We start from the raw sequence: 23,581 nt of genomic DNA on the forward strand, positions 1-23,581 counted from the left end.
CCACACAATATACATATTTTTCAATTTGATCTCAACTTGATTTTTAATGGGGCAAAAGTAGGAGTGTGACTAAAACACGTGAATAAAATTTGGGACACGGTCCTGATTTCCACCTCTGTGTGAATTGGCACTTGTTTCTTGTACCTTGCTGCAAAATCAAGCATCTCCTTTACAAGGCAGCGTTTCTTGATAAAAGGTTTTTATGAGCTAAATTTCATGCAGATGACTTTTAAGGATTGCAACTAAATCAGTTCTGATACTTTAAAACTGAAGGTGATATTTATCAAGGTGGTTTTCAGAGTTAGAGGCATAATAAGTGAATTACTTGGTGGTGAAGTTTTACCCCATTTCAGGAGGCAACGCTGCTTCCTTCAGAGCTCCGAATTCAGTAGTTAACCACAGTATCTGGCCTTAATTTTTTCTGCTTCATTGTAGTATTTCTGTGGAGCTCTTTGAGTTTTCTCTGGGTGCAGTTCTGTGATATGTTTTTATCCTCTGTATGAAAAATTCCTGCCTACATGTCCCTGGCCTCATGCTCCTCTAAGAGATGGTTCCTTTGAGAAGGATAACCAATTTGTGAAGATGAGAATTGTGTAGGGGTTTTTTTAACCTGAATATCACTGTTCTGGGCAGCAGTCCCACAAAGAAGTGCCTCAGTACTGGTGCGAGTATAAAGAAATAGTCTTCTGTCCTTTTCCTTTCTCCTTCTTTTTCCCAGTTCTGTCGATTTCTGCCAGAGAAAATAAATCTGGTCTTTGCTATTCCAGTTCCATGCAGAATACTAACGTATGTGCATTTTCCTCTTCACATGTATTGAATAAATGCACTTATCAAAATCCTGATCCCACTTCTTTGTTTATATTTAAATTTCCTTGATAGCCAAAATACTTTATGTATTTTGGAGAAGAATCTACTCCTTGGAAATCCTTTTTCTTCCAAATTCTTCCTCTGTGTTAAATTATCTATATCTTCTGGAGCAGACAGACACCAGATCTAGCCTGTTCTAGCAGCATCCCTCTCAAAAACATCACCAGGTTGGTTTTAACTGATTATTCTGTCTCCACAGCACTAGATGGTGCTGATGACAGTATCTCTGAAATCTGAGCCTTCAAAAATACCAGTGATTCGAAAAGTAGCACTGCTGTTTCAGGCCAAGGACCAGTTTGCAAATCCAAATTCTGATTTGAACAAAAATTCAGTCTGTGAATAGAATAGCAGATTATAGCAGGGGAAAAAGGTGGAAAACCTACTAATATATCTTATTTCTGTATTGCTTCTTCCCTTTTTAACAGGGAATGTTCTAGTGGTTTTGACTAATAGCTGTGAATTAGTGGGAGGTTGGCATTTGGTCCCAGGAATGACACATCTTATTGAGGCTGTGTTGGGTAGCATGAAGGAAAAAATTAAATTCCGCTTGTCATGACGTCAAATATATTGTGTTATGCTGAAAACACCAAATTTTCTCAACCCTTGTAACCACCACGGAGGTGGCAATCTCATCTGAGATTCATTCTTGTAATCTCATTCTTGCCGTATCAGCCCAGTTGTGATTACCACTGCCCCAGACCAGAAGTCGGGCAGCCGTGGTACCGACCCTGGTTTCGGCCATGCCACCTTGAGCCCGTTCCTCATGCTGGCAGACTCTGGCTGAACCTTGAGGGTGGTACAACCTACTCAAGGGCTCTTATGTGGGTTAATTAGATGTCTTAAGTGTGGCAAAGGTTGTCCTTAAAGGGAGACTGTTAATCTGTTAAAAGAAATATCTAACTGAAGAGGTGCTGGGAAATGGTGGAATTTATTGAGTTGGTGCTCAAGAGGTAAGATTTGGGCTTGAGAAGCATAACTAATTCCTTGTGGTGGTGAGAAGTGTTGGAAAAGCCTTTTCCTGAGGCTCTTGACTAGCAACATGGGGACAAGCACTGATACTCCAAGGAATCTACTCCTGCTGTCTGTGAAGGATACAACATCAGTGATATATTTTAAGTAAAAAAAAAAAAAAAAAAAGAGGACTTCACGTGCTGAGGAGCATTTCTTGCGGCAGAAAAGCTTTCCAAGCACATGCCTCCAAGCACTGAAAATGCCAACTTCAGTTCCAAGAAATAGAGGCTATCTAGAATATAACACTGAGGTAGTATTTTGCCACTTAATTTTTTAATTACTAAACTGGCTTTAATATTTTCTAACTGAATCTGATGAATAAGGAGTCTGCCACTGCTCCTTGTCCCAAGGGTAACCAGCTCCAAGAGCAACATGCTCAGACATTAGTGAATTTCATTGATGCTTATTTGTCAAGGCAGCTTTTTTACCCTCTGAGGACCAACACAGTCATTCTAGGAAAGCTTGATAGGAGTCCTCCAAAAAGACACCAGGAGAATGTTTTTAAATACAGAAATCCGTAAAACGTATGGCAGTGAGGAGGGGGGAAAGTGGTTTATCTGTGAATTGAAAACCACCTTTCAGATATCCAGCAGCTTTACAGAATTCTCTGACTTGTTGAAGCTGTGGAGCACTAACTGGTGGCCTTTGTCCACTGCTTCTGCTTACTTCTCATCTGTCCTTGCACCTTTGCAGTCAAGTTACGTTCTTCTCATGTATCAGATTATACCATCCTCTGAGTGTCACTGCCATCCTTTTTTTTCAAAATGGATGAAAAAAGTGTTTATTTCTCTGTATGTATATGAACCTCTGGTTTCACAGGTTATTTATAAACCTAAGGTAATGCTTCATTCCTTGACTTAAGCTAAAATACATTTGAAAAGAACATCTACTAGTAAAATGCAAAAACTCAGCTTCCAAATACCCAAAGCTTCTGTCATATGCTTGGATTCTTCGTGCACTAAGCAAATGTGTATTATTGATTTCAATAACCTAAGATGCTTAACATATATTGCATGAGGTACTGTACTTAAAAAAAATGCATTTTAGCAAGCACGTACTGGTCATGAACTAACATTGCATGTATACCATTCCTTCTGTTACAGTTTGACTTTTAAGAACTTAACCACGCACATATGATGTTCTTCACGTCATTTATTGTATAGAATATTTCTAATTCAAATTCTGCTGTTGCTTAGCCCAGATGTTAATAAATAAATAAATTCCATAACTATTGTGCATTGCATTTTAAAAATTTTCTTATTCAAGTTTGTGTAAATAATAGAACATCTCTTCTGACTGTATAGTCTTATTTCAGAACATTGCTGTGAATTTATTTTAATTTTTTTTTTTGCTTTTTTTCCCCCCTGCAGTTTATTTTCTTTGTTGTCTAAAAAACATAACAAAGTGCTGGAGCAAGCCACGCAGTCCTTAAGAGGTTCCCTCGGTTCAAATGACTCTCCGCTTCCTGATTATGTGAGTACCGAACTTAATGTTTTAGTAGGTGCTTCAAAACAGAAGTGGTACATCCCTAAATCTGCAAAGATTTATCAAAACTTGTGACAGCTAAGCAACCACCGACACCAAAATACAGGAACCTGTATGAATGATGTCATGTCTGAAATGTCTTTTAAAAAAAAAAAAATCACACTTACAAATGGCAAAACAAAACCGCAACTGTTCATAGCTAAGAGACTGACTGTACCCTGTCAACTTGCAATTCTCAAGCCATTTGTATTTCAGGATATTTAAATCATACAGTTAAAAACATTATTTTTAAGAACAGGGCTTTGGCATCCACAGTATGTTAAAGTGCCTACAAATGATTGAAACAATTCCCAGGGAGCCTTTGGGGGAAGTACTGCAGTTGTGGGGCAAATTGGTACGTTCTGCACACGTGGATACGTACAGTCCTCTTCAGTTTACTGAGCCAACACCCACAAATAGGCAACAATTTTGTAATTTAATTGCACGGCTTGTTGGAAAATCTCTAGTTTTGGTACAAGGAGGAAACATCTTCCAAGGACTTGAATAATATCTTTGTACTACTGAAGTATCTTTGGCTTGTACTCATTTGAACTCTCACTGCAATACTGTGTAAAAAAAAAAAAAAATTAAAAAATGGATTTATGAGTTGCTCTGGATTTGTGAGGATGAGAATGTAACAACTGTTTTATTTTCAGTGTTAACACATATTCCAGGACATGCCTGTCCGAGACTTTACTATCAAATTACTCTAACATTAAGTATAAAAGTACCTAAAAAGATAATTTGATATAATAGTTTAATGATTTAAATTTAATTTAACTAACCAGGTTTCTTAACCTGCATCTTTTAGTTATGATGGCTGATACGTACCATACAGACTAGAGGCATTTCATTATTCAGAGACACGCGGGTTTATAGATCCCAGGAGTAGTTGGCAGGTTTTCCCTGTGTGTTCCTGCCGCCCTTCCGTGCCCTAATTCGTGTGAAGCTCCTTACGACACCTGTGGTTTCAGGGCTCCTGATGTCTCTCCCAGAAGCTGCTATCTGACCTTTAATTTTTAGAACTTGAAACACTTCAGCAAGAACCTCCTGGAGTTAGTTTGTGGTTAAAGAGCAGGAAATCCCGCTTCTGTTTGCCTGGTAAGGTGACAGACAAGCTGCATAAAGCTCTTTCATCTGCGTGGGCATGAACTGAAAGCCCCTGAGACTTCAGACACCTTGGAGAGGATTCGATGGTCCTTTCCCATGGGGTTCGCTTCTTGAGCAATAAGGACTCACGGCGTAGGGGCTCCCACTGCGGTATTTTGGATGCGTTGAGCGTTGCTGAGTGTTGTGATTGATAATGCTCTTGGGGCTGTATTTCTCAGTGGTGATTAACCCCAGTGTCATGCCTGGTTCCAGCTTAAGCAATTACACTGCTACGTGTTCAAATTCCTCCTGTGGTCTTGTGGCTCTCTGTTGAGCTGTCCTGGAGAGCTTTGGTGCTTCAGCTGACTTCCAGGGTAAAGGGACGCTGCTTTGGTGAAGGTGATGGCTTTTCATACCTGCAGTATATCATATCATATACTATACCAGATCAGATATCACGAGATAGTTCTGCATAACGTGCAGTATCACAGCCCAGAGGGGTTGGAGTGAGTGCTTGGGACAGGGTTTATGGGCACGGGGGCTCCATAAGCTGGAATTGCTGCTAAAGGCTGTGTATTTTGAAAGTAACCTCTGAGATTCTGTGGGGTCTTGGTTAAATAACTGTCAATCATCTTCAGATGCCTAGAGGAGAGGGCTGAAATTTTTATCACTAACTTACATCACTAATGCAGGGACTGCAGTTCTATGTAGCCTGTTGTCAGAAGGAGAACACTTATTTTTATGAAAAGAGACCCTTGTATTTTCTTCCTGAGACAAACAAATTACCGTCCCTGCTGTTCAAAGGAAAGAAAACAGCGTGATACACAGGTGTCTGTACAAGGGCACATATAAATAAATAAATATATATATATGTGCATGCACACATAGGCCTATATTTGTATATATGTGATGATGTATATGCATATATATTTTGGTGTGTGTAAGAATTTGGGGCTTGAAAAATATTTTGTAGGTTTTGGACTTCTTTTTAACTTACTGGATACTAACTATACTGCAGTTAAGGAAAGACCCAAGGTGCTCTCTGTACAAAGTTATCCCCTTACACATGGAGAGAGCTGAGAGATGCAGTTTATGGAACAATGCTGAGGAAGCACTCTGGAGTGCAGCCCAGAGACTTAGATACTTCACTGAATTTCTTCCCTTTTATTGTTGGTGTGACGTAGGGAGGGAGGGGAGAAGGACCGCAGTTGGAAAGATTGCTGTAGGGGAGACTAAAATCACTGAAGTTCGTTGCCTGTGTTTTGAAAGAAGAATGTATTCTTCTATGCACGGTGCTTTTTTTTTCCCCAGATTGCTCATGTTCCAGCTCAATCTGAGGCACAGACAGTTGACTAAATAAAAGTTGAGGCCAGATTTCAGTTACTTCAACATATTTTGCTTCTGAAAGCCCATGTTTGTATCATCTATAAGAAGAGCTAAGAATGTAGGAACTGAGATAACTTAAGTGTCTGAAGTCCTGAAGCCTGTTCTACTGCTGTATTCCAGCGTGGAGCTAAGGAAAGGGATAGCACCGAGATTGCCTCCTCTGCCCAGGTTTATGTCTAGAGAGGAGGAGGATTACTTAGTAGATTATTCTCTTCATAGGTTTCATTCAGATCATACATGTCTTTTAAAAATGTATTTCTCATTATTTTAATTCTTTTTTAATTTATTTAATTCTTTTTCCTTGCAGTGTTGTGTAATCCAAAAGTGAATTTCCATGGTACCTGGGTCACAAGGGTTAAATCGTACATAAAATTATTCTAGGTGTTGCTTATTCTAGGTGTAGTGATACAACAAGGGGTAATGTGTTTAAAATAAAGACAGTAGATTTAGATTAGATGTTAAGAAGAAATTCTTCCCCGTGAGGGTGGTGAGGCCCTGGCACAGGTTGCCCAGAGAAGCTGTGGCTGCCCCTGGCTCCCTGGCAGTGTTCAAGGCCAGGTTGGATGGGGCTTTGGGCAAGCTGGGCTAGTGGAGGGGGTCCCTGCCCATGGCAGGGGTTGGAACTGGATGGGCTGTGAGGTCCCTTCCAACCCAAACCGTTCCCTGATTCTGTGATTATGGTCTTGTCTTGAGTCTTTCTACTCACTTGTGAGTACTAGACTTTGAAAAAGAAATTACGGTAAGTACTGTGTGTTCCTTCTTAGGGACTGGAAGGATATGGACGGCAGCATCACTGTTCTTGAGTTGAGCCCTGTCCATTGTGAACATCATCTGATGGAGAGGTGCTGTGGCACAGTATGCCCGTGCCGTAATGCAGCCACACAAAGGGAGCAAATGGAGGTTAGATGAGATGGGCGTTTCCTAATTTCTGAGCACTTGAGTAGTAGTTCTGTTTCTGCTTGGTTTTCATTACTGTAAAAACCGATGGTTTTGACCTAATACACAGTCCCTAAGCTGCCAGTTGTTGATGGTGGTAAGAATATACTGGGATCCTCCTTTACTATATTTCTTACAGTCTTTTTGTGAGTATCTGCTGCGGACTACCATCAGCTCCCTTTGTACCAACAAAGCTGTGAGTATTACGCTGTGAACTAGGATAGGGAACTGACCCAGTTGGCTTTCATAGTGTTCTTGTTGAGGTTTTAGAATCATAGAATCATAGAATGATTTGGGTTGGAAGGGACCTTAAAGATCATCTAGTTCCAACCCCCTGCCATGGGCAGGGACCCCCTCCACTAGCCCAGGTTGCCCAAAGCCCCATCCAACCTGGCCTTGAACACTTCCAGGGATGGGGCATCCACAGCCTCTCTGGGCAACCTGTTCCAGTACCTCATGATGCTAACAGTAAAGAATTTTCTGGGCTTTAAAAAAGAAAAGAGCAAATTGTTTCATTTATTAAGGCTAGGCCAGTTTCCTGGTCCTTTCATGATAAGCTGTTGTCAATGTGATGGGATTCAGGAGCAGGATGGAGAAGCCAGTGGGGAGGAGAGAAGAACCTCCTGTCATCAAACCGTCACCTCAGAGACATGATCCTTGGTTAGACCAATTCTCATGCTACTTCGTGTGCCAGTTGTTTAATAAGCTTTATTATTAAGCTTTATTTTCATAGTAGTAGTGACCTTTTCTGAAACACCACACTTTGGTCAAGTTGTCCTTGTCCATGAGTATCTCCAGGCTTGGTGAAATTGGAAAAATCCAGTTAGGTTTTTTTAATTGCTTTCTTGCATTCAATGAAAGCACATTTTCCAAAATTTTTAACAAAGAAGAAAACTGGTAATAAAATAATTGAGAATTTTGCTTATTTCAGTTCAAATCAAGACAAATTACTTAAGTAAACATATCAATTATTTTCTTTGTAATTTTATTACAGCATAATGTAATTTGTTAAATCATAGGTACTTAACAGCCTAACTGGAGGCATGCTAAGTTCCCTTGGAAAGTAGCATGTCAGACTAGTTAGTTGGAGCTACCATCTACCCAAACGGTTGCTTTTTAAGCATTTCATAGCATTGTCTGCAATTTTCAAGCACATCAACACTTGTTATACGGCAGTGGATAACGAGGGATTCTCCTTAAGTATTTCTAGGGAGAGAGGGGATGGTGAAGGAGAGAGAAGATTTTGAATTTTGGCAAGCTTATGTCAAAGGTTCAGAATTCTCTCACTGATTTAATAAAAAAAATTGCGGAAAATAAAAATCAAATGGAGGAATACTTTGAGATTCAAATAGTTTGGCGTGCATCATCACTTGGGTCTGTATTTGGATACATAGCTTTTGATTTGGTTTCTAAATTTATTTCATCATCTAATGCAACACAGGGACAAGGGATTTTATGTCAGTGGGAGCCCAAACTCCTGTTTACTGGTGGTGGGCATGAAGGCTTAGTAGTGAAACGCAAACTCCTTGGAGCACATTTTGAGAACCACTCGACACCCAGGGTGGGGGTCACGGTCCTGAGCACCCCACACTGCTGTCTCTCTACCATCCATGGCGATTTTACCTACAGCCTTCAGTTGCTTTCATGGAATAATATTCACAGAAAATAGTGTAGGTATGATGATCACTAGCTACATAGGAAAAACTTCTAAAATTCATTTCAGTTTAGTATTTTTTTTACTTTCTAAATTTTGGCTGTATAAAGAAACATGCTTTGTTCTATCCTGAAGAAGCTTAAAGGTGTTAGGGAAAAAAAATCTAAAAATAATCCTACTTAGTGCCAATATCTTAAATTATTTCATATATAGGACTGTCACTTAAACAGCATTTTAATGGTGGAGAAATTTTGTCCACGATAGAAACAATGTGGTGTTGTGTTAGACTTTTCATATTTACAAGTGTACTCCTGTGAATATATGAAGAGCCACCCTTTAACCTCCTGTCCAAATTCTGGTTTTTCTGTGTTAGTTAAGGTATAGAAATAAATGCATGTTGGCAATCCAAAGGGAAAAATGTAAAGAATATGAATGCAGTGAGTTATGTATATTCATACATGCACATATATATATAAATATAACAGGTCTGCAGTAGGGAAGCCTGGTGGTACTGGGAGAGTTCCCAGTCAGAGCCGACTCTCGTCCTGGCTCCTTACCAACCCAGTTAAATCTACCTGCTGTGCAGAGCTGGTGTTACATGGAGCCCTGGAATTCTGCGAGTGTCAATGAGGTTTTCTCTCGTCTTAATAGCGGGAATTAAACTTTGCATTTGGGTGATGAGATTTCTATATTTCTTTTTTCTTTTCCTTCTCAGTTTGTGCTCCATAATGGGCTAAATGAAGTCCAATATTTAGATTCTTCTTTGATTTAGCCTTGATTTATATGGTAAATAGAAAGCAGCTGTCTATTTAAGCATCTAATTCTTGAAACTCCTAGGCCCCTCAAGCGTCATCTGGAAATAATGTAGCTTGTAAAACAAAGCTAAGAAGAAAAAGCAATGTGTGTTTTATGTGGGATGAATGACTTCAGCTGGGGTCCTTCTAATTCGGCCATTATGAGGGTTATTAAAAAGCAGTATTACAAAAGTGGTTTCAACAAAAAGAATTTTTTTCTGTAACTTGTATCTTGTTATTACAGTTGATTATATTCAAAGCTGCAAGTACTTCATAAATAGTCCTTCATTTTAGTTTCTCCAACAGAGTACCAACCTAATCTCCCTCCTGTACATGGGTAGATGTTAAAAGGTTCCTGTTTCATTTACTCCCTAGGAAGAAATTGTCTTTTATAAGGAAGGGCTTCATATTTATCTTAGAAATTTGGAATTGTTAAAGAGTAGGTAAAATGAGGTCTGTGAATTGCAGCATTAGCTCTCTTTTAGACATGATGAAACAAATCTAAAATCTGTAAATTTTTTGGATTCAGTTACATTACAGTGGATGAAAGATGATAGTACCATAGATTCAAGAGACCGAAGTCAGCCTTATTTTCAATATATGCAGTTTATTTGTGGCCTTGCTACACAACTAAAGCAAAATTAGTATTCTAGGAATATATAGTATTAACAGCTGTAGACAAAAATCTTTTATCCATGATACTTGTCTACCATCCATTGTCATATAAATCCTTTTCTACCCCTTTCATGGCACTAACCAGGGCTTTTTCATGTAATAGTTTGGTATTTCAGTTAAAGTTATGGGATCTTGTGCTCAAGACATATTTTTCTGAAGGATGTTGCGCAAGTAGGTTAATGATTTTAGCCTATCCAGCACATAGAAAACAAGTATTTCATTTACTATCAATATGAAAAATATTTAAACTGTAAATAAATGTTATGATGTTTTGGAGTCCTGTAATATGGCCTGTGCTTACATATCTAATATTACATTAGATATGCTCCAGCTCGGTCTGATTTTTTTTTAATTATCTAAAGAACTGATTTAATGCAGATCTCTGCCACCAGACATAAGTGTGTTCCTATAAATGCATGCTATCGTGAAGAAGTAGGAAGTCTTTCCTGTGATCATCTGATGACTTTAGTAATGATGCAGAAATGAAATTAAATCCACTTCCAAATAAACTGGTCAGCCATAACAGAGTTAGAGTGATGCGATTAACGTTGTTTAGCTGGTAGTCTGTAAAAATACTGCTTAGTGGTAACTGCTGTGAATGTACAAAATGTGTACGAGTTGTTTAGCTGTAGAATTAAACACACCATTGGCAGAATGGGAAATTTTTAGAAAATTAAATCAAGACTCCTAATTGAGATATGTCCATATTTGACAAAAGCTTGGGGTGGGGGGAAAGCTAAGTTAGTTTATTTTATCATGTTTCTTCAAAACTCAGAAGCCACCTACTCTTCACCAAAAGCACTGCCTAGGTCTCTTCAATACTTTTTGTCTATATTGTCTTGCATTTTTATATGTCACTAAGAAATTTGGTAAGGTTTTTTGATTGCATTAGCCTTATGTCTAAAAAAACTTCATTTTTGTGTGTGAATTTTTAGACCCTTTTGTTGTCTGCTGTAATAAAATACATTAAACAGGAAAATATTTTTTAGGCTGTTGTTTACTGAAGGTAGTATATGGTAAACCAATACCATATCTTAATGTTCTTGTATGGTATGTGGATTCTAGCAATTTAAGTTGCATTTAATAGGAGAATCACCTTGTTTTGCACTGCATTACCTTCTTTTTGATTACTCTGAGTTGATGGCTTATGAGCAGAAGTGACATTTTCAATATCAGGTTATTCTTGGGTATGTCTGTCTCCACTCCAGTATTGAGCCAGAGGTCTATAAATACATTTTCTAAATATTAGTCATACCCTCCTTCAGATAAATTATATTTTAGTTTAAAGAATATTACTCCTACCTAATCCCCCTATTTTTATATCATCAAAAAATAGCAATTTCAGAATAGACTGAAATAGCCAACTTAACCCAAATCTAAAGTGAGCTTTTGTATCGAGTGATAGCCAAATTCTGCAGTTCTGTCTGAATTCTTACTTGGTTCTTTCCTTGAAATGAATTGGAAACTTTCCTGAGAAAATGCTGCATACATTATCCTTCAACAGAAAGAACTATCCTAAAATCCTGCGATAAAGATATTGGTGAAGTTCAGTCTATTTAAACTTCGATATATTGGTATGAAGGACTAATAGTTATTTGCAGCTGGTCTTTACGTTATTTTGTCTCTAATAATATGCTTGTGGTTGAAGGATTTTTGGAGAAATATATTGAAGAGCAGCAAGATGATGTTGTTCAAAAAGGTGGTGTTCTTTCATCGTTCAGGAGTTCCCCAAAAGTCTTTGGTATTTGTGTTACATAGATTGCATTAAGCCTTATTTCACTTAGAAATTCTCAATATTTAAGAAAATAAGGATGAAAATTGCTATTTTTTTAAAAGAATATTTAGTGCTGTAGTAGCATCGTACGATTATCTGATTGAAAACCTTTCATTCTTCAGATTTATCAGACATAAGAACAAATTTGAAGTAGGAAGAACTTCTGACATTAGCAATACAAACACCTAGTAAAGTCTTTTAAAGAGCAAGTTATTTTGATCGTTCCACACATTTGAAGAAAGCCAAACATAAGCATCATAATTTTCTATTTCTTTTCCTCCTTTGAGAGAGCTGGCAACCTGCTGCAATACTGGGATTTTAGAAGGGCCTGAGGTGTGGTACAGTATAAGCCGTAGAGAGAGTATTTGATATATTAACACTTCACTCTCTGTAAATACTGTTTATTAGTGCCTTATAAGCCAACATTTGCTCAGCTCAGACTAATGGCAAATTTTGAAGTGCTTGGATGAGAAAAGTAAAAGTACTGATCTTCTGAAGCATCTTTGCTGATTTGGTCTTCAGATGCTTTTCCTCCTGCCTCCTTCACATGAGTGGGCTGTTCAGAGCTTTTCAGAAGTTGATTGCTCTGGATGGTTCCTCTTTTTTAAACCTCCATAGACAAATGAAAAACCTAATGCAGTAGCTCTCCAAAGAGTAGGATTTATTTTTGTAACTGCTATGTATTTCAACAATGTAGTAAAACAAACTTCTAATGTTCCTAAAGCAAGGTTTTGATTGAAAAATGTAGTGCTTAAAAAACAGAAGTATGTTACCATATGTTATAAACATCTCAGTAATTCTTTTTTTAAACATGGAGCCATATAAAGTAAAGGAAATGGATGCAGAAGGAAGTCTGTTCAGACCCTTTTAGGCTATTTGGTACTAAATACTTAATTGGAATTGGAATCTTTTTATGCTACTTCTTCTGCATGAGATATTGGTGAAACATGAGAACTTTTTGATGTTGCACCTTCTATTTCCAATTTCTTCTCTTAGTATTTTACAGGACACTTACAGATTAAACAGTGAGGTTTTGGAACTCTTTTAGTTGTTTTTAAAAAAATCAATCCATTTATATTGAAAGGTAGTAAATTGTTATTTAAAAAAAGTATAACAGAGATCTTCATTGCATATATCTGTGATTTGGAATTTGAAAGACAGCCAGAGAAAATGAGAGAAACAAAGGTAGATCAAGACTTAGTGATCTTGAAAAAGATGGTAAAAGGAAGACAGTGGATAAAATCATGCATGGAATTGTTCTGCTGTCAAATTGCTGCTCAAATCTGTCTGAACTGAAACATGAAGAAGTTAAAACAGGACCATTTTTGACCTCTGCAGAGCCACATTTATTCCAGCTGTGTCCAGGTTACCTAAGCACAGTCTCATCAACTTAAAATTTGTCATTTTGGAGAGATGTTATCCCCCGAACAACATACTGCATTGTCTCACTGAGGACAATTCTCCTGCTAATGGCTGTTGTTAATATTACCTATAATGTCATCCAACTGTTCTTAATTGGCTGTGTGTGTGGCCAGGGGACCAAATGATGGGATGAAGGAAAGGACAATATTTTAAAGAGGATGAGTCAAATAAGATTGTAAGAGTCTTGGTACGAAGTGAAAAGGAAAAAGGTTAGGAGAAGGAAAAGGATTGATATAGGCAGAAATTCAAACCCGAAATTACCCTGCTAGGGCTGGTTCCTCTCCTGCTGTGCCTAAGCAGCATCACATGGAGCAAAATAAGCCACTTACTAAAAACTGATTTCCTCATCACCTGGTCTGAAAAGCAGCATTAAAGAAATGTGAAAGCATTTTAATTTTGTTCATCCCTACTGACGGTGGTGGATTCTTGTTCTCTGTGAAATAACTTTGTGGGAAACCTGTCAGAACACATGAAGAGTGTATTTAGAAGAAATAAAAATTTAGAAAAATCTGTTTCTCATATTTATTGAATTCTATAAAGTCATCCTAATGGTTTTTCACAGTCATAATTGGAAAGATAAACTTTTATCTCCCTTTCATGTAACCAGTGATTTCTCTTAAGTTTCTCATTTCTTTGTAGTTATAGGAGCTAAGCGAGATATGAGGAATACATTGCACATTTCATACACTAAATTAGTTTTTGTAAGTAGGAATTCTTCCACAGAATTGGATAATTACAGAAACAATAACCCAGAAGTTGGACAAAAAGTATCAATTCTTAGCATGCTATGACTTAAATACAAAGGTGGTGGTTAAAGGACTCTGTGATGATAATTACATGAACTTGCCATTAAATTAGGATAAGGGGAAGCCTATGCTTTCAATCTCATGTCTGGCTTTTTGAGGGTTTAACCCTGCAGCTTTAATTTTAAAGCAATAGCAGGAGGGGGTTTGGATAAACACATAAATAAATACTCTTTTTTTTTCTTGATTTGTACCAACATAAAATGTTCTAATGTTTTTTCAAAGGGGAAAGAAAAACAAAGAAACAAAAAGCTGATAGTCATGTACTACATCTGTTTTCTGCCAGTGACACACCAAACAAAGATATTTCAGGGAAGTATCTGTTAAAGCATTCATAAAGAGAAAAGACTATAATATATTACTGTTCTTTAATCCTCCTATATTAATCATGGAGATGTCCATGATTGCCTACACTGCTTTGAAACAAAGTTGAGATGAGCAAGATATTTTTTTTTATTGCCCTTCAGATATGTTACTGGAATGTGGTGGAGGTTTTCCAGACCTGCTCTTGTACATACTTCGGCTTGAGCCCAAGCTGAAAGCTGTGTCCTGCTATTGAAGTATATGACATCTCCTTCAAAGACACTGTGTTCCGCTGCATTTTTCTCAATATCAAGCTGGTACAGCATGTACAGAGGCTGTTCCACTCCAGCACTTGTGTGAGTGCTAATCCAAACACTTGACCTTAAAGAAACTGTTTACTAATAACAAAAAACAACCACCCTATTCTAGAGAAAAGAAGATGGATTGTAACATTACAGGTTAGATTTTATTTTATTTCATTGCGATAGGAAACAAAGTCTTAAGTATATCACTTCCCTCCGGATAAACTGAAAAGAGAATGGATGTTGCAGTTCCTAAAGGCAGGTCCTTAAGCTACTCACCAGCAACTTATCTGTGGCATTTGCAAAGAAATTGGATGCTTACTCAATGTAGAGAAGAAAAAATTAAACAAATAATGACGAGTTTTCCCATTCCCACACTAATCTTTTAGATGTTAATAAATCAAGACGATAGGAAAAGTTGTGTCATGTTCCCATGGGAAAAAACTTCACTGAATTTTTCTGAAATATAGAATTATTTTTCTACTAATAAATTAGCCCTCTTACCTTGTGGTGGACTCTGTTAATTAGAATTCATTAGAAAACTTAGCTTAGTTTATAGGTAAACAATCATAATTGCTTACAGGATTTTGTCAGTGAACAGTTGACTGACTCCAGGATGGATGTGCAACACACCCAAGTGCTCTCTGTCTTTCAAACACGGTGATCTGTCATCTTGCCCATGTCTGTCACTGCTGCGCTTTATGAACCAGGCTACACAAAATTAAGTTTTGTCCCAAAATAGATGAGACTTCATAAATATTTCAGGAAATTTTACTTAGTTGGATAATGCAGTTTTTACATATTTCTATCAAGAGTATTTTGCTTCAGCGTTTGTGAAAATATCACCTGTTGCTTATAGTTCATTTTGGAACAGGTACCTGTGTACATAGATTTCTAGAATTATTTTCTGTGAGTTTGGGGTTTTCCAAATCTCAGTTAAAGGTTCATTTTTTGGCCTTCAGGCTACAGCTGCTGTAAGCTTCCAGACCATTCAGCAGGAAGCGGAGCAGTGGTCATCATCTTCCGTGTTTATCAGAATTGATGCAGTGTCCAGGGAAACGGACTTGAAAAATAAGATGGAATGTAGTAAACTCAACGTTTAATTTAAAAGTTGCTCCATTTATTCGGTTTGCCTGCTATCAGCCTTCAAAAGGCTGGTTCTCATCTCCTTCCTATTTGCATTTTTTTCAACCGGAGAGAGCAGTTCTTGAAATTTGATTGTGGAGGTTTTTCAAGCCCATCTTAATAGAATAAATGATGCTACTACTGGCAGTGACTAGTTTTGAAGAGGTAGTAAGGTAAGAGGAAAACAAAAGCACTTTCTTGTACTTTATGGTATTTTTAAAGGACTTACCTACAGATCCTTTAGACTGCAAACCACTTCAAAGTTCTATTATGCAGTTTTTCCTTTTAATATAATAGGTTTCTCACATCTTTGTTTATCTATCCCCTTTAATTTTCAAAATATTTAATACCACTGAAAGAATTAATATAGTATGTATGCCAAGAGGTCTCAGAGTTGTATTTCTGAATTACTTTTCTAACCATGCTGCTAGATCTTAATAGATCAGAAGAAATGGAAGCACTCTCCATGATTTAGCTTCAGCTCTGGGGTAAAATGATGGCTGTAAAGCAGATATTCCTGCTCACAATAGTTTAGGAATCTTGTACCGTTACCTGTATGTAGTGTCTGTTACCTGGGACCTGACATTTTTTATCATCCACTGCTAGTATTTAAGGAGCTACAACATGCAAAGAGTATTGCACCATCATCAAAAGTTTTCTGTATGCATACTGTCACCTTCTGTATGAATGGCAACCAGCTAAATCAACAACTTGTTGTTATTATTATTATTAGCTAATATTGTCAGGAGGCCATTTACAGTTTTATTTTATTTTATGGTGTTTAAATGTCTTATTTAACTCAATTTACCTTTGCAGTGATTTTTTCTTGTATGAGCAAAGCAGGAGTCTTACACTGAGGAGCGACGGGAAGAATGCTGGGTGGCCTCAGCAGTAACAGCACTTCCCTTGTCTCCTTGACATTCTCCGAATTGTTATGTTGGAAATGTCTGCTCTGCAAACTCCTTCTGACTTACTTATACCTCCCGCAGAAATTTCAATAACAATTTTCACCCTAAGGGCAAGAATACAGAACTTTTTGGCTGCCAAGTGCCTTGAGAGTAGCACAGATTTTTCCCACTGACATCCAGTGCGTCATCAGGACCAGAAGATTTTCTACTTGGATTGTATGGAAATTATGGAAACTTGGTGCAGTCCGTGTTTAGTATTGAGAACTTGGATTACATCGCCTGCCTTGTGATGGTTCTTCTCTTAATTAGTCAAAATTATTCAGAGTGTTGCTTTCAGTGGAAGATGAATGTCATAGTACCAAGGTAATGATGGTTTTCAAAAGTCATGGCAAAGATGCTGAACCACAGTATCTTCTCAGTGAGGAACCAGTGGAGAACTTCTGAGTTCAGTTTTTGTGCAGTTGACAGCTTTAGTGAGGGATCGGTGTTTCATAGAATCACAGATCAGGGAACGGTTTGGGTGGGAAGGGACCTCACAGCCCATCCAGTTCCAACCCCCTGCCATGGGCAGGGACCCCCTCCACTAGCCCAGCTTGCCCAAAGCCCCATCCAACCTGGCCTTGACCACTGCCAGGGAGCCAGGGGCAGCCACAGCTTCTCTGGGCAACCTCTGCCAGGGCCTCAGCCCTCTAACAGTAAAGAATTTCTTTCTAACATCTAATCTAAATTGGTTAGTTTTGATACTTAATTAAAATTGCTTAGACACTGAAGATAGGTCTGCAAAATCTGTAGCACTGAGTGATTTTCTTGAATGACAGCAGTTGGTTAATTGGAAATCTGCTCTTAGATGTATATGTATTTTACAGTGAGTGTCATAGCTGTTACTGCCAAACATAATACCAAGGGTGAAGAAAATAGTTGATAATATAGTCAGAGATGATGCTGGGGCTATAAGGAACTGGTGGAAAAATTACATTCCTATAACTGTGGTGTACTGTATAAAGGAAAGTTTGGGAGGTGTGAAGGGAAAATGTGAAGAAAACTGTTTGGTTTAAATTGCTAATTGGTCTTTTTTCTCTCTATTTGCAAGATGTAATGTTTTTCCACCTTATTCTTCTTCGTGAGAGAAATAAAGGCTTCTGTAATTCAGTTAAACATCATGTAGGATAAAAAGCGTAAGAACCCATTCCCAACAAGCATTAAAGATATAATAAGGATTCTTAAATCTGGACTTAAGTACATACTAAACTACAAACATCAGTGCATATGTTAGCAACTGTACCCTCCTGCAAAAAGTTCTAACAGGTTCATCAGATGTCATCCGTAAGGAATACATTTTTAGGTCTAGAGATGTCATTAAGTAGCACTCACATATTAAATGCAAAAATGTGAAACTTTATGTGAGTGTTATATAAGACCTGCCATGCAATTAAAAAAAAACCCAAACACCACACCACACCGAATTAGGAAGTGTCAAAGTTTTTGTTCATGTAGCAGTGATTACTGCATAACACCTCCAAAAAACACTTTTGCTGGTGACGTTTTACAGCTAGGCTGCATTGTAGTGCTGGAATCAGAAACTTTTTCACTTGAGTAATATCTTTAAAGTCTTGAACTCTACTCAAGGTAGACAGGTTCTGTTAATTAAAGCCTGTATCATGATCATCTATTTACCTTTGTATGATGGAGTTGGGGTTGCATATGGAACTTGTCCTTTCCTGTTCTACCGGTCAAACCAAATTAAATCTTCCCATACCTCTAGGGAATACTGCTTACTTTCAAGGAGAAATGGAGAATTCTCCATTTCCTTTAACAATGGAAAAATTTCATTATTATTTCAGGTATGATTTGAGAAAAATACAGATTCACAGATTCAACTTTAATTTTCTTAGTCTGAACATTGTCATTTTCCTAGCAGCAGGGCTTCCCAGGTTTTGTGGGACCTTAGAAAACGATCAGGTTTAGTTCTACTACATACTAGTTGCATGTTGTTGTCACGGTTGCATGTGGTTTGGAAATACTGTGTTCTTGCACGGACAGTGTTGGAGCCCCTAGCTGGTGACCGTCAGGTATTTTGGGCACTGTGGTGGATCCCCTTATGCTGGAGCTTCTTGGTCGGCTTAGAGCAGCCACTGAAACTTGACTTTGAGTAAATGCCTTCCATAGTCATTTACTTTTCTTAAGCTAGTTGGGGGTGAAAATAATTTGATATGATTTGCTTTGTCATTTTGCCATCTTAGGAAGTTACTGGAGAAGCAGACTTGTCAGCCCTTTGCTTTCCAGGGTGGAATTCAGCTCTTGGATTAGATGGGAGGTTCCCAAGAATGGAGTTTGGAAAAGCCGGGATGAAGTGCCAAAGAGGAGGACTATCTAAAGCCCTGTTCTCTGGAACTGAACACATTCTGCAGTCGGCATACTGAATCCCAGTCTCACAAAAATGCCAAAGTCTGCACGTCTCCTGCAGTTGGGTCCCTCTCCATCCTTTTGGGTCCAGACACCTGCTCATTCTTTACTTTTAAAGCAGAGGAGCTCTACTTATAGCATAGCTTAGTAGTCGTAGCATCCCCTTGGGAAGTGAAACACCTTTGGGTCACATCTCCCTAATAACCAAACTGTAGGTTTGGCAGGTGGAATCAACATCTATTCCTTCCTACGGAAGTTTTGCCATGCTGCCAGCAGAAATCCTCTCTAAAAAGAGAGACTATACCTCACTGCTTGTTCAGTGAAGGAGTTACTCTGCTAAAACTGTTTGCCAGTTAACTTCCCATGCTACTATTAATTTCACGCAGGGACATGCAATACAAGAATTAAATAAACCAAAAGATTTCCCAATGGTAAAATCCTCAGTAAACAGGTAAAATGGACACAGGGCTACGAGAGTGAAGCATCACCAAGAATCAATACAGCACTGAGGGAATTTAGACCAATGTCTAGAAAGTTTTGATTGATTTGGGAACCTGACTTTGTAGGGGGTTAGGGATAAGTTAAAGTAGTTCAACGTGAAGTGAGTTAGGGTTGGAATTTCAAAGATAGCAAGGCATGAATGGAAGAAGAGATAAAGTTGAAGGTGTGACCAGGAGATGAGTTGTGGATTTGTGGATTAGCTCTAGGTTGGCAGAATAATTAGCATGGTATGGTCAATTTGCATGAGAAGTGCCAATAAAAGAACTGCACCTTCACTCAGATACATACCTGTCCTCAGAAATGGCTTTATATTTTCTTGGTCAGTGGCTACTGAAGTCAAACCCTGTGGCAAACAGGTCTTTGGAGGATTGAAGTAGTTGGGTTTGGTACCTTGGCAGGTGTCGTTCAGTTTGTCTTCCCTTGGAGCAGAGTGCTCCCGGGCTGTTTTCTCTGGGACAGGACACACCACCATGGTATTTCCTCCAGTGTAGCCTTGTCGCAGGCTGTCCTGGAGGTTTGCATCGTGATGTGGGCTGAAAGCGTGTGTTTCTCCTGGGAAATGTTGCATTACTGTATAGGCTGGCTTGACAAAATGGTGAGAGAGTGCTGAAAATCTGTGCTTTCAGCTTACGTGGTTATTCAGGAAGGCAACGATAGTGAGTGTCAGAATGGTATTTTTATTTAGCAGCGTGTCTGGCAACAAACTTTGCTCCTGGTGCGACAGCCCTACTTTCATTTCTAAGCAGTGATCAGAGATACTGGGGTTAGTTTTTGAGGTTATATTCACCATAAGCCCTGCAATTTTTCACTTAATACCTACTTTCCCACAATTCAACGTTATGTCCAAAATTTATCTGGGTTTGACATACAACAGCCAGCGAGTATATGCCAGTAAAATAGATGAAGATAAGATTTCTGTAACGAAAGGCTTGGCTTTGAAGTTCATTTGCACATGAAATGTAAAAGCAGCTTTCTCATGTGCTTCCTTCTTTCCCCTTTGCTCTTCCACTTCTTTGGCAGAGTGAGTTTATTTTGTTGAAGGTTTTATTTTCTGCTGAAAATGCAGGAAATTCAGACAGCTCTCTTGGAAGCTCCCCAAAGCTAATACAAACAAGATACATATGCTTCTCTTAAAGTAACTAAAAATAAAGTAAATTATTTGAAACTATTTAACTGTAGAAATTCCCCTGTAAAGAGGAAAGGGAAGTTTACATCATGATAACTGTGGATGCTGTTAAATTATGTTATCAAGGTGAAATTCCCTGGAGTGCTAACTTGTCTATTCCACACACGAGAGTACATCACCCTGGAGTTTACAATAGCTGCATTACAGGCAGTGGAAGAGCTAACTGCTCTATGTCCAAAACCATAATCATTTGAAGTATTCCTTAACATCCATAAAGCCAGCTGAAAAATAATGTAATGGAAAATGAAGCTGTCCGTTCATCTAGACTTTTTGTGGATGCAGCTGATGGATCTGAACAGTTTACAAATTTTTCCTCCTTGTTTCTCTCTGGTAAAATGAGGAGCTGTCTGTTTGGAGTTAATTTGGCATTTTTAGTCTTTTTGATATGTGTTAAATATATGGTATGTGTATCCTTTTGTTTTTCCTTGCTGACAAAATTGCCTTTTAAGTCATATCTGCGTCATGAAGGAAGTAGTTGCTTACAATTACAAATTTTTATGTTTTATGTTTGCAAATTATATTTTTTTCGGGGGAATCTCACTGAAAATGTTACACTTGAAGAATTATAGTGAGGCGTCATGGATAAGGGCTCAGAATGAAGAAAAGCCATAATTAAGGTCGCCTGTGCCATCTTCGCCCTCACCTTTCCTCTACCTATTCCGTCACCTGTATGACAGCGTTGAGCGTCCGATCGGAGGGTGAGTGGTCCCCACCACATGGATGCAGCAACACAAACGCGACACAGCCCTGCCTGGTACGCAAAGTGCCGTACCTGCTGCTTGTTGAACCTTCCTCTGACTCTTCCTCCACACTCCCTGGCCAGGAGAGGAGGACTGGACTTGGGACGAGAGGCAAAGGGAGCAAATGACCTTGCGGGGGGGCAGTCAGAGCCAGCTGGGAAAGTGGAAAGTCAGAGGTGGTTTTGCTGCTTTGAATTGTGGAGTTGCTAGGAAGGAACTAAAGGAGCTAAAGCTTATTTAGGTAGCGTCTTTACGGCTTTTGCATACTGTATGCACTCCCTGCTCTGCCGGAGAGGGGCCCGCAGGGTCAGGAATTGTGGACTAGAGCTACTGAGCTTCAACATAAAGAAACTTGGACTTTTGAAAATTCAGATGTCAAGGCATCCTGTTACTGGCAGCAGGATACCACTCGCTAAAAGCCATTCGCTGTCATAAGCAATAAGTTCAGAATTGTGTTTGGACATGTTTTTTTGTCAGCCTGCATTTCCACCATGGATTTCTTTTGCTGTTGTAGGTGACATTTCCACTTTATTTCATTCATCAGGTTTCTTTGGATTAAGACTTCACTACAGTGTGCCTTTCCTGGTTTGTTTTGGGTTTTTTTTATCCTATTTACATTGTGCAATTGTAGCATATTGCATTACCCGTCCGTGCTCGGGTTCTGTTTTATTAGGCAGATAAGCTTCTTCCTGCTCCCATTGCACTAACTGTATAACTGCCTTTTTGATAGCATTCGTCGTCGTTTCAACAGACAGAAACCACTAGTAGTTATTTAGCTGAAAAGTATCAGTTGGCTGGAAAATTGCTGCGATGGGAACGCAAGGTGAGAAGCAGGGCTTTTTTGGTAGTCGGTAGTGTCCTGGATGTATACATGTATTGTTGCATACTGTATAGCAGCATTCGTATGGATCTTGCCACAAAGGAAAAGTTGCTCTGTTAGATCTCTGATTTTTAAAAAAGTTGGAAAGTAGGCCTGGTTAGGCTTACAATTACTTGTTGCTTTGGATTGCAGATTACTATACATCCAGGTAAAAAGGAGAAAAAAACAAACCTGTTGCATTTAAGTGAATTCTAGCTCGCAATAAATAAATATGTAATCTTGTGCGGACATGATATGAGAGTTACATTTGTGCGCTAGTGCTTTTTAGAATCATAGAATAGAATCCCAGACTGGTTTGGGTTGGAAGGGACCTCAAAGCCCATCCAGTTCCAACCCCCTGCCATGGGCAGGGACCCCCTCCACTAGCCCAGCTTGCCCAAAGCCCCATCCAACCTGGCCTTGACCACTGCCAGGGAGCCAGGGGCAGCCACAGCTTCTCTGGGCACCCTGTGCCAGGGCCTCACCACCCTCACAGGGAAGGATTTCTGCCTCACATTCCATCTCCACTCTTTTAGTTTAAACCCATTACCCCTTGTCCTATCGTTACAGGTCCTACTATAAAGTCTGTCCCCATCCTTCTTATAAGCCCCCTTTAATTATTGAAAAGCTGAATTTTTAGCCTAAAGAAAACTGTAATTACTTCATTCCTCACCCTGAAATCAAGACTTCAGTATTTCCTTGAATTCAGCTGTACTGTCACTGCTGGTTATACTGGTGGCTGGCAACTGAACGGTTAACCCAGCTCAGGATGCTGCAGCTGAGTGTCCAGCGGATCTGTACCATCTTTCTGGGTAAATGATCAAAAAAGCAAAATATCTCAAAATGTCTCCTCATAACATCACAAGTGACTGAAATTCTGATTGTTCTGATTGTACTATTATTTTCCATATAAACTAGCACAGGAGGAAAGAAAACAGAAAGCAGAATAATTTTGTCTTGGTTTTTATTAGACAGTACAACCCATAAGGGGTGGTTAAGCAAAGTTAACCTGAATGACACATGGACAGGCCTCCCTTTTTCTCCTAAAAATTATTAACATTTATAGGCTAGAGATTTGCATTCATTCATAATAGAACTTTTAAACCAGTTCTTTATCATTATAAAAATTAAAATTAATGTAAAATTAAATTAAAAGGATGAGCACTCAGATGGAGGAATGAAAAGATGGGTACCATAAATGAAGCAGGTTTTTGGTGACACTGAGATCTTGCATGCTCCACTGACAGTGATTCAGCTGCTTTATCTCTTGATGGGTAAATACACCCAAAAGGAACCTAACTGTGAGCATCTGCCTGGGG

The 23,581-nt window shown here is 38.7% G+C and overlaps 1 protein-coding gene and 1 long non-coding RNA gene across 16 annotated transcripts in view; one reads left to right on the forward strand and one right to left on the reverse strand.

Annotated features, from left to right (window-relative positions):
* The window catches only part of DYM (dymeclin), a 220,222-nt gene that overhangs the window by 150,340 nt on the left and 46,301 nt on the right, over positions 1-23,581 (forward strand). For all 14 annotated transcript variants that reach the window (XR_008574614.1, XM_054809295.1, XM_054809304.1 and 11 more), the window contains one exon: positions 3,249-3,351. Coding sequence is in view for 13 of the 14 variants with exons in the window: in XM_054809295.1 (XP_054665270.1) it covers positions 3,249-3,351 (103 nt within the window). In the remaining variant the exon portion in view is untranslated. The remainder of the gene's footprint in view (positions 1-3,248; positions 3,352-23,581) is intronic.
* Positions 1-23,581, reverse strand: part of LOC129199217 (uncharacterized) — a 48,939-nt gene that overhangs the window by 24,299 nt on the left and 1,059 nt on the right. The window lies entirely within an intron of this gene.

This window comes from Grus americana, chromosome Z (assembly GCF_028858705.1).
Source record: "Grus americana isolate bGruAme1 chromosome Z, bGruAme1.mat, whole genome shotgun sequence".
NCBI classification, from domain to species: Eukaryota; Metazoa; Chordata; class Aves; order Gruiformes; family Gruidae; genus Grus; species Grus americana.